The sequence below is a fragment of the Parasteatoda tepidariorum genome, chromosome 4, assembly GCF_043381705.1.
Source record: "Parasteatoda tepidariorum isolate YZ-2023 chromosome 4, CAS_Ptep_4.0, whole genome shotgun sequence".
Lineage (NCBI taxonomy): Eukaryota > Metazoa > Arthropoda > Arachnida > Araneae > Theridiidae > Parasteatoda > Parasteatoda tepidariorum.
Window position 1 is genome coordinate 43,701,525 of NC_092207.1, and position 12,136 is coordinate 43,713,660.

Below are 12,136 nucleotides of genomic sequence, written 5' to 3' on the forward strand. Positions count from 1 at the left end.
AGCAATTATGAAACAAATTTAGAAAAAAAAATTGCAAAATGGAATTTAAGATCTGAGACGGTTTTCGGAATTTTTTTTTTTAGGATTAAAATTTAGCATCAAAAATTTTGTGGAAATTTTTTTTTTAAAATGTCTGCATTTTAGTAATTAAGCTTTTTTTTCCCCTCCTTATCTGTTGTAGATAGTTTATTTTTACTTATTCATTTTCTTTATCGTATTTTAGTTTATCCTATTGTTTTTATATTATCATATTTTGTTTATCATATTTTATTTATTTTAGTTATTTTGTAAACAGTATTTAATAATTCTAATAAATATGAATTACCATTATTTATATCAGAAATGAGATAATGATCCTAGTACACCAGTCCTGAGGTAATTCTTGAAATGTCTCCTTATTATTTGATAGCCTATTAGTACAGCCCTAGTATGACGTTAGAAACCGAATTAAAACTTCAGCATTTAAATTCTAAGTTAATTTAGCTATAAATTGCAAAAACGACAATTACACATACTCTTCTTTCGATCGTTTTATTCCAACAACTGGAGACATTCATTGATACATTTACAAATTTACAGTCAAGAGGAACATAACAAACATTGAAAACATTGAAATTTAAATAAAATAAATAAGTTTTTTACATTTTCAGTCCAAATTTTTAGTAGGGAGCGTAGCTGTCACTTGGGGGGCCTGAGTATACAGGAGGTTGATATGCTGGAGCAGATTCTTGGTAGATTTTTGGTTCTGGTTGGTAAGGTTTGTATGCAGGTTCAGGTGCTGGCCTGTATTCGGGTTCAGGAGCGTAGTGAACTGGAGCTGGTTGGTAGGCTGGCTCAGGGGCGTAAACTGGAGCTTTGTATGCTGGTTCAGGAGCATAAACTGCAGGTTTGTATGGTTCTGGAGCTGGAGCATAAGCTGCAGGTTTGTATGGTTCTGGAGCATAGACAGCGGGTGCTGGTTTGTAGGGAACTGGGGCTGGTGCGTAAACTGCTGGTGCTGGTTTGTATGGGGCGGGTGCTGGTTTGTATTCTGGAGCTGGCTTGTATGGGGAAGGTGCTGGTTTGTATGCTGGTGCTGGTTTGTATGCTGGTGCTGGTTTGTATACTGCTGGAGCTGATTCGTATTTGACTGGAGCTGATTCGTATTTGACTGGAGCAGCATCTGAGTGAACATCAGTATCAGCGGAATCTTGGTTGTCGGTTCCAGGTTCGTTAGTTTTGATTACAGCGCGAAATCCTTTTTCATCAGCTACGTAATCAACTTGTCTGTAAATGCCATAACCATCGGTGTATCCATAAGATCCTTTCTTGTTACCATAGTCATCACTTTCTTCCTTTCGGTTTTGTGTAGCACCATACTCATCTTTAACGTCGTATCCAAAAGCATATGGTTGGGGCTTTTCTTCCTGTTGATAAAACATAGATATTTTTTAAATAGAATTTTTTTATAAGCATTATGGTTCTTGTCATCTCAAAAGAAACGTAAATAATAATGTATTTGCAATATTATTTGTGTTTGAGTGGATCCTCTAAAAACAACTTTGTTTATTGACAATTATTTATCATAATTTCTCAAGGACCAGGCAGACATTGAGATTACGGTTCTGAACTAAGACAAACTCGATTCGCTTCTTATCAAAATTTGCAAACGAATAAGCAGCATATAAGCGATTATTTGAATATGAACTTGTTTTTTAGTTTCAAAATTTTTATAGTTAAGAACATCTCTTACCGAGAATATCAACGTGCTGCTAAAAGCTATGAAGTATGGAGGTAGCGGGTTCGAATCGCACCGTAACCCTTGATGTATATTAATCCTTACGGTTCTTCTACTTGAGAAGCCGTTCTTTGTATTTAACATTCAAACTCACATTCGCGATGAAGCCCAAATTATATACTTGCATATATAAATTAGGCCTTACTGATGAGCAATTTCATCCGCCTGATACTCAATAGCATCGAGGTAGTGGGTTCGAATCTCGTTGAGACCCTGGATGTATCTTCGAGCTGTCCTTTAATTTGTGCCATATATTCTACAACTTGACAATGGCTTATGAGCTGTACTCTATAATGAGATCATAAGCCTGCGTGCGTATGGGTAACAATAAATAATTGAATAAATTAATAAAAAAAGTAAACTAATTAGAAAGGATTGCTTAACGAGGTTTAGTTTTGGTAAAAATCTTTAATTCTCGTCATATCTATTGCTGCTACTTCATAGGATTGTACGAAATGTAAGTATACCTTTATACGTGATTGTTTCCTTCATTTTAAATGTATGTAGTTAATTGTTTATTCTATTTAAAAGTGTAAGCTGTTTTTATCTACTTCTGATAAACAAAAACTAAGCAAAAAACTGTTATGTAAATGTTGTGAAAAAGTATTAAATTTAAGTAGCAGTTCTAAATTTTTATTAGATAGTACCGAATTCTTTGAAACTTTTGCCTTCATATTTTCCTTTTGATTTATTATGCTAGATATTTCGAAGTCTTAACTATTTATAGTATTTTGAAGATCGAACGAATAAACTTATGTGCATTAGTTTCAATTTTTTTTCTTCTTTAAATCAATGTTTGAACTAAACTTACGTATTGAGGTGCATAAGGTTTTGGATATGCTTCAGCTGCGTAAGGTTTTGGGTAAGAAGGTGCAGGTGCTCCGTAGCTCGGTCCGTACTGAGCTGCAGCCAGTGAGGCGAGACACAAAAGTATTACCTATTAAAAAGAAGGAAAAATAAGTGTTTTAAAATGGAGGAAAGAAAATGGCTTCTACGCAATCAACTTTGTTTTTTTTCTTCCTTATTTGTTTATTCAGAAAATATGCAAAATTTCTAATTTTTAATATAACTTTCATAATAATATTTATAATGATAGAAAAATATATAAAATATATGGTAAAAAATATGTGATAGAAAATATATATATATATATATATCGATTATTTCCATCGATTCTTATCAATACAATTGTTATTTTGCTGCTTAACAGTGCGCATGTAAATTTGTTTTATAACCCTGTGAAAACATATTTTGCTAGATTATCGTTTATTTATAATTAATTATTTATTTTCAGATATATATTTTTTTAAATTTTATAATCTGCGTCGAAAAGCCGGTTGCGATTCTGAGTTTACGACGATGGATGTTCAACTCAGTAGCCTTGTAATTTTGAACCCAACCCAGAAGACAAAGGAACTCCTGGACCAAGAATTAGCACAAACTAGCAGCCTTCGCGGACGATTTTTTGATGGAACTAGCCAGCATTAGCGTTACTTAGAGAAGAAAATCTCACACGGTTAGCGAGACGGCAAAGGGATTTTAACCAATGATCCGTCTACCACTGAGGATATTTTACACCAGCACTGCGTCGCTGCGAGCCGGGAGCAGATAATGTATCGATCAGCCAAAACTCAGATTCGAACCTGGACGCCAAAACTCAGATTCGAACCTCATTAGGAGACGAGGGATCTATTTCCTGAGCTACATCGCATAAATTATAGATTGTCATTATTAATTTCAATGCAACGCAAAAGACAGATTGACTTGGACGAAAGAGAGCTCGACTCCTAATGAAGTCCCCGGGTTCGAATCTCAGTGGTGGCTGATCGATACAAATTCCGCACCCGGCTCGCACCAACAACTGTGTTGACGTAAAATATCCTCAGTGGTAGATTGATCAGAGGTTAGAATCCCCTTGCCATCCTGCTAACCATTTGAGGTTTTCGTTGTTTTCCTGTACATGCAACTCAAATGTGGGATAGTCCCTATCTAAAAGTCCTCCACGAAGGCGAATTTTTCCCAATACTTTATCCAGGAGTTTCATTGTTGTACTGAGGATTGTGTACAAAATTACAAGGCTATGGAGTTGAAATGTTGGGAGTCGTAAACGAAAAATCAGTTCAACGACGGTTATAAAAATAAAAATTACATAAAGAATTAAAATTTAACTATCGCAAGACGCGGTTTTTGCCTAAGGGAGGTCTTTAAATTAAAAAAATAATATTCAGGAAAACTTTAAAAAATGCATAGAAATTTAAAGGATTCTTTTTCAAAACTTGTGAGAAATGAAAATGTAAGTCTTGATATTAAAATAAGCTCCTAATGAAATAACAGATGCAAAAGACAAAAAAATAAAAAAAGAGTTCTAAAAACGAACGAAGCAAGTTCCAGAGTTCAATGTGGGCTTCGACACGTTGTTTTCTTTGGTAAAAGGCAGACTAGCTTTTCCTACCTCTGTAAAATTTAAATTTGTTGCATTTTCTTTTACTTTTTAGTGAATTTTAAACACTTTTTAAAATAACTCGACATCTGTTTAACTAAAACTTCTTTGATGCAAATCTGAATAAGTTAATTAATTAATAAAGATAATTTTACTGATTAAGCGCCATTTTTTAAAATAATATCTTATATTTTTGGTATTGAGATTGATTTATAAAAAAATCATTTAAATTATTACTTAAAATTTTAATTTTTAAGACTGTTATTTTGGTTAAAAGGTGGGCGGGATTTTAAAAATTTTTTCTACTCACAGAATTGCTCGTATAATTGAATGTCTGTGCTTATAAATAATTGAATTTTTAAATTCTGTGTTAATAGCTACAAATAAATTTGATAAGATGAACAAATAATAATAAATAAAGGATAATCGTATGGTGAAAGGTCGGGGCTACATTAAAGATGCGAGATCACTTCCCAACTAAGCTCCAATAATTTCGTGAGCGCTGCTAAAGACGTGTGAGGCCTTGCATTATCGCGGAGGAACAAAATTCCTTTGTGACCCCACATATTCCACGACTTTGCACCATCAGATTATCGTTCATTTCATAGATTTTTAAATGATAAAAAATTCAGTAATAGCGATGGCTTCGAATTGCACTTGCTTGAGTGTTTTGCTGACAGGTCCAGAAGTTCTACAAGCGCGGGTTCCCGAAAGTTATCAGAAAAGTGTGAAAAGTTCATCGAATGAACGATATTTCAGTCAAATAATTTTATTGATTGAAGTTCGTTTTTGCATAGGAAAAAAATTTATTTTTATTTCACACTAAAAAACCGGAACAAATTTCTTGCCAACCTGATACTTCCCACGTTTTCAAAAAGGATCAGTTAAAAAAAAAAATGTAAATGTTTTTAAACCATTTATACATAATTTGAAAACATAATTTTTTAACTGGATCCTAACTATTTCAATTCAAATTTATTTTTAAATTTAGTTATTTCTGTGTTAAAAATTTTAGTTCGTGATCCAGCGTCATGAAATATCAGTCATTTTAATGTTTTCTTTTTGAATGAATAACTCGTAAACATAACGATTGCTGTTATTGATCTTCTAGAGGTCTGGCAAGATACCTTGATGGTTAAGAAACAAAATTTTTAAAACCATTTTATTCGGTGTCTGATAAAGTCTATTTATAATTAACTATGTCTGAATATATTTAATTTTTAAAAGTTTGTCTCTCATGAATAATTGGAGAGTTGGCAGATTATGTTTTAAATTAATTGAAAAGCTTTTCAGTTAAATTAATGACAAACATTTATTGTTTTACTTCACGAGTATAAAATATGATAACGTTAGATTTTTTTTGCTAATTAGTTTTAACTTGAACTCTGTGAAAAGAAAAATTATGTTGCTAAGATTTATAAAAACTGATGCAGATTAGACGAAGTTACTTTATATGTCAGGCGTTTTTATTAATTTTACAGCTTTTTTTCATATTTGTTTCAAATTCTAAAAAAAAAAAAAAAAAACCCTGATTTTTTCAGTAAAAAATGTATATATGTTGATTATTTCCGTAGCGGATGCACTTTGAAATAAGACAAAATATTATTGAATCAAAAGCATTTTTCTCCCTGTTTTAATAATTTAAAATATTTTTGGTTGAAATCTTATAATAACTTGTATTTTTCCATCTTTCATTTTCCTTACCAAAAAATATATCTATACAAAAACTCAATGCACAATATGTATGAGCAATTTGTGAATCTTTTAGAAGAAATACCTTGTATGTATATTTCGTTATACTATAATATCTTTAAACTATTATAATCTTATTTAAAAATTAATATCATTTATCAACAGAAAATGGAAAAATAATTTTGATGTAGAATCAGGCTCGGACGGAATCAGCACTATCATAGTTTGAAAATTATATATATAATAGAATTTAATCATTAATAATTAATTCTTGGAATATATTAAGAAACAATGAACCTTAGAAATCTTAAGAGATAGGCATTTAATTTTTGATGCCAATAACCTAATTGTTTTGTGTCAATTATATATATATTAGATACTTTTTCATCAATTTTCATAACAAAAATGTGGAAAATTAATGAAGATATTAATCAAAATATTTTTTTTAACTTCGCATGATTAACGTATCTTGCGCAGTCCACATAAATAATTTATTTATTTTTTAATTTTTATTCATATATTTAGAACAGAATTAGGAACAAAATTGTAACAAAAAATTTCAGAATTTTTTATTTCAAAATTTTTTGCGCGTCTGTGACTGTTTTAAAAAAACATTTTTTTCTTTAAATATCGATAAAAAATAAAAGTGACTGATATATATATACAATACTTAATTTACAAATATTTATATTTCAATATTTTATATTGCAATCATCATAATTTTACAACTTTAAGAGTAATTGGCTATTTAATGAGCTTAATTAGCTCATATCTTTATAATATAATTCTGGAATGTAAGCTAAAGAAAATATTCTACAATTTAGGAATTAAAAATATTTATAGACAGTTTACCGAAATCACTAATCAAAAAATCGTATTTTTTATGCTACAAACTTTATACGTTCAAATAATAATTTCAGTTGTAGCAAATCTTTTGTATTATCAATTCGGGTAAGATTTGCTTCTTTGAACTATCCAATTTTTCTAAGTAATGCATTGTTAATGATTTTCCCTCGATTTTATAAGTATATTACATTTTGTTTTAATCTTTTAAAGACATTAGAAAAAAATATTCAAAGATAATAAATGTTTTAATCCTTTATGGTATTTTAAATAACAAAGAAATAGAAAATTTTTTGCTATTTTTTTAGTTTTAAATTTCGAAATAATTTTTATTAATTTTCCCTACGACAAAAATATATTTGAAAACCGAAATATTTTTTAATCCTCAATGGTATTTAAAATGAAAAAAAATTACTTTATCTTATAATTTTCCAATTTAGAAATAATTTTTAACTTTAATATTTAGCTGCAAGACAAGATTATTTTAACAAAACATTAGTGGTAAAAATAGTTCAGATATTTTAAAACAATTAAATAAACCAGTTGTGAAGCGTTTTTTCCTTTTAGATTAAAATCTCCATGTGTTTTCAAGTTTTAATTATGTTTAATAAGACTAATTTAAATTATTTTAAACATAAAACGTTTTAAATTTCAAGTAGAAAATTCTAAAAATACAATTAGTTGTAAGATGATAAATTTAAATATATATTTTTTTATAAAGGTAACATAGAAACTTTTATATGAATCACGAAAGAATCATGCTAAAAATAATGATTCCCGAGGAAAGTATTATTTGTTAAATTTAGAAATAATTTTTAACTTGCATTTTCAGATGCAAGAGCGTAAATATATTTAAATCAAACTTACTTCGTAAGAGTAGCTGGAATATTTACAACAATTACACAAATCAACAGGAATACGTTTTTTTCTTCTTTTATATCGAATTATGTTATGTTGAATGAATAATAATTATTGAATTATTGAACATGTTTCTAAGTTTTAATTTATATCAAATTAGAATGGTTCGAATTTTAGTTTTTAAAAATACACAAAAGTTTTAAATTTTAATAAGGAAATTCTAATAATGCATTTCATTGTAAGATAAGATATTTAAATATTTTTACTTTAATAAAAAGGTTTCAAATTTTTAGCATGCCAATTTTAAAATTTTTTAGTTAAAAGATAGTGAACATTATTAATAATGATAACTTTTAAATAGAGGTCAAACTGCAATTCCTCAATTTTTTACGAAATAATAAATGGAAAAATCTGAAAGTATGTTAATTGAAAATTATATTTTTCCTTAATATATTTTATTTATATTAATATACTTTAGTTATATTAATATATTTTAGTTATATTAATATATTTCAGTTACATTAATATATTTCATTTATATTAATATATATTTTTTTAATTTAAATTTTATAAGACAATTTTAACAATTTCTTAATTATAAGTTAGTAAATTTGTGTAATAATGTTGACTATAGTTAAAAAAGCTCCAAGAGCAAATTCTTCGATTTTTTTTTACGAATTAATAAATGGAAATATCTGTACAAAAAAAGTATGAATGACTACTCTACCTTTGAGATCATGTTGAAAATTTAGTTGCTGAACCTTACCAGCCAAAGATCAAACTATATTCCGATGAATCAGTAGGAGATGTTTAAATAGTTGAAGATTAACCCACTTTTGATGGGGCGTCATGGCCTAATCAAGCCTTTTTTTGCCCTTAAGGCAGGGTAGAGAGTGAAAGTTACTAATGTGACACACATTGAATGAAACCACTTTCAAAAATCTTACGCGAGTTCTCGAAAAAAAATATCGAGGATATTTTTTTCTTTTAATTGAGATTTCTACAGATTATAGTGTACAAATCACCCTGATTTCGATATTAATTACGCGAATTTTTTTCTTCACCTTGGCATTAGTTTTTCGATCTTAATTAAAAATCGTTCTACTCTTTGCCCTTGATTATCGTTTGACTTTGAAGAAAATATTCTTTGCGGGAAGGCCGGATCGTTTGCAGGTTTTGGACAATCGGAACTTATGAGGAATATTAATTAGATTTGAAAGTTACTTAGTATTCTTTGTGAAGAACAAAGGTCACTGATTAGGGGGGAATGACTTTTTTCAAGTTGATTAGTGCAAATAAAGTGTGACTTATTAGTCGTCAATTAAAGAATATGTGAAAAATTATAGAGAGAAATACAAAGTTTAGCGAAATACAAATTTTGTTTGTAAAGTGAAGTTTGTTTTACTAAAACTATTTGCTAAATTGTGTAGTTTTAACAAATTTAAGTTTCTATGTGCATATCTCACACTTTGTTAATTTTCCTTTTAATTTTAGTTAAATAGTTTATAATTTAGTTATATTGTTAAGTTATATAGTTATTTTAAAGCGGCGATAGACATTTCTTTATTTATCAAAACAAAATGTAAAAAAATGCAATTAAACTGACGAATTTTTCATACTTAATAGCTGTGTTAGAAGGAATTATGATTTTAATAGTAGTCTAAGTAATATTTTTCACCGTATTAAGTTAGTAGTCTTAGTAAAAATAGTAGAAAATAGTAAATTACTAATCGGCGTCTATTTTTGAGCGCTTGAAACATGCCGACTGTTATTTCCAATTTGTATTTCTTTGAAGCAAATGAATTATTTAATCAAGTAGTTGTAAATCACTTAATCTATAATGAAAAGATACTGAATGTCTCAAAAATGACCGACTGTTTAAAAAATTAATTTGAAGAAAATATACGGTTTGCTGCGTTCTGCTTTGGGAACAACATAATTATTTTCTAGGACTAAATTAGTTATAAAGTATATTAAAAGATTACGCTGTCGACTATTAGCAGCTGTAAAACAATGTTTTTCGATAATTATGATTATCTGCAATAACATGATGCAATCTGAGAATAAAATCTACATACGCATGTGGAACTATTTGCGGTGGAAATGGTTTGTTCTGAAATGGTAGACACTGTTTTAGAATTTTTTGTGTCAGTTCGAAGTGCTATCTGTTGATGAACTTAATATCTAATTTTGAAACTTGAGGAGAATAAATGCTTTTTTTTTTGTAGCTAAAAATGATTCAGTAAATCGTACATTTCTATTTCTTTTCTAATATTCATTTGCTGATTTTGTCATTTGTGGGAAAACCAAAGCTTCTCACTCTATAGGTTGAGACTCCAACCGGATCGCGAAACTAGTAGTTCTTTCTAGAAAAAAATCTTTCTGGAAAGTCCTGTATCATATATGAATTGAAATATAGGGCATTTTAAATCAACATAATTTCTCTATTGTCTTGTTGAATTTGAAAAAAAAAAGAATGTTAATGAAAATGGAATATTTTCTTTGATCCTATATTGTTTGTTTTTGATTGGAACAGTTTTATGAAATTGCTGAACTTCATCATTATTTTATTATTTGCTAACCATGCACAACATGGAAAATATCCTTTATATGAAAATATGTGTTTCTTGCATATTTTTTTGCTGGAAATAGAAAATCGGTAATTAATTTTTTGATTACTAGGCGCCATTTAACCAAAATCCACTTTTTTTTTATAGCTTTTTACATATTTTAACAGCCCTGAATAATAACAGGCAAAAGAAAGCCGATCTCATTAGCAGTGTCAACTTAAGCGGCTATTATGGTGATCTCGATATGCGTCTTAGACAACAAAATCCTTTATTTTCCTTCTCGAAGTTTCGAGGTTCTAGTGTATGTACAACTCATAAAAGAAAATTATTTAAAATATCGAGTGCACATTAAAATTATTTCGTTCGTCGTTTTGTTTGCTTTGTATCGAAAAACTAATATATATTTCTAATATATATTTAACTTTGCTAATATTATATGTTATTAAAGCTATTATTAATTTAGCAATTTGAGAAAAAGATTACGAACCAATTATAAGTAAGGTAATAGTTTGCTTGGCGTTCTACAAAGAAAAGTTTTAACAAAATACTTTTTTTAGTTTGATTTTATTTTATTTCAAAATTTAAACTATTATTTTTAAATTTTAAACAAATTATTTTAATATTTTTTCATTAATCATAAACATAATGTTACAATAGTTTTGAATTTTTTAAACAATCTGTCTTAAATTTATTTATAGTTTGCAGAAAATAATTATTTGCTTTTGCAAAGTATAGTACCTCATTCTAATGTAACAATTAATTTGTTTTTTGATAATTGCATAGTTAGATGTAGATAATAGACGCTGCTTGCAAAATGGTCAGTGTTAATTTGAAACATTTGAAAATTAAGTCTTCGGGCATTTTCTCCAACTTCTATACAACTTTTTCTCTAATTTTAATGGTACTAAATTTAAACATGTCGCATTGATGAGCAGTTTTTTTTCTGTTAAGTATTGCAGAAGCAATTAGATATCAAAAGCAGCTCTTCTTGACTTAACATTTTGTAGTATTCACATCATGTTGAAAGGTTTTGTAATATTCGTATGTAACTAAAAAATTTTCTATGGGGTACAATTTCACCTAAACAAGTCATTATACGGTTTAATTTAATTAGACATTAGACATTTGATTTAATTAGACTCATAAAGAAGCAAAAAAATATCAAACCAAATTTTTCTTTTTAAATAGATATAAAGTAATTAAACTTTCTTCATGCTCTTTTTTCTATAAATTTCGAATTTCCCACAGTTAGCTTATAAATTATAACAGTCAAAATTTATTGTTAAACATGTTTGAGCCTGTAAACAATACAGGGTCAAACCAGATGTACCAGAAACAATGTAAGATTACATTTTTACGTATTTAAATTCATTATTTTCTCAAGATGTATAAAAATGGATAATTTAGTATTTAAATTAAAAGTATTTAGTTGATTGTTTAATTTCAATTGAAAAGTGGTACACAGAATTCATTTCCACACAACGCTTATACTTTTTGCGTGATGACTACTTTAATAAAAAATTGGCTAAATAAAAGTTGAAATATAAATTCATTGGTCAATAAGAATTTTGAATAAAATAACGATATGATTAAAAAGTATTAAGTCAAAAATGTCAAATAATTTAAAGAATGATTTTTAAGACTTTTGTAACTAGTGTAAAGACTTTTAATTGTTTAATTAACTTTTGTTAAAAAAAATCTCTTGAGCTGAAAAATGATGGGTCCCGCAGTGGACTGATCGTTAAGACACGGTTCCCAGCAGATCACCGAAGTCAAGCATCACTGGCTACGGTCAGTGTGCGGGTGGGTGACCACTTGGATCAGTCTGCGTAGGGACCGAGGGTGTGCGGTATTGGTCCTCGTTAAACTGTGCTACCGTAAAGTGCTCGACTTCGCGCGCAGGTCGTCGGGCTACCGAAGCGGGGGTGCCATCCCCTCCGCAGAGGATCAAAATTG

At 28.8% G+C, this 12,136-nt stretch overlaps 1 protein-coding gene across 1 annotated transcript; it reads right to left on the bottom strand.

The window, feature by feature from the left end:
- Window positions 1–525: 525 nt before the first annotated feature.
- LOC122270777 (uncharacterized) lies at window positions 526–8,459 on the bottom strand. Its single transcript, XM_043049501.2, has 3 exons — window positions 8,338–8,459; window positions 2,589–2,714; window positions 526–1,406 (listed from the first exon to the last, which is right to left on the bottom strand). Exons 1-3 carry the CDS (start codon window positions 8,347–8,349, stop codon window positions 660–662), a joined length of 885 nt encoding a protein of 294 aa, XP_042905435.1. The 5' UTR covers window positions 8,350–8,459; the 3' UTR covers window positions 526–659.
- Window positions 8,460–12,136: the final 3,677 nt, after the last annotated feature.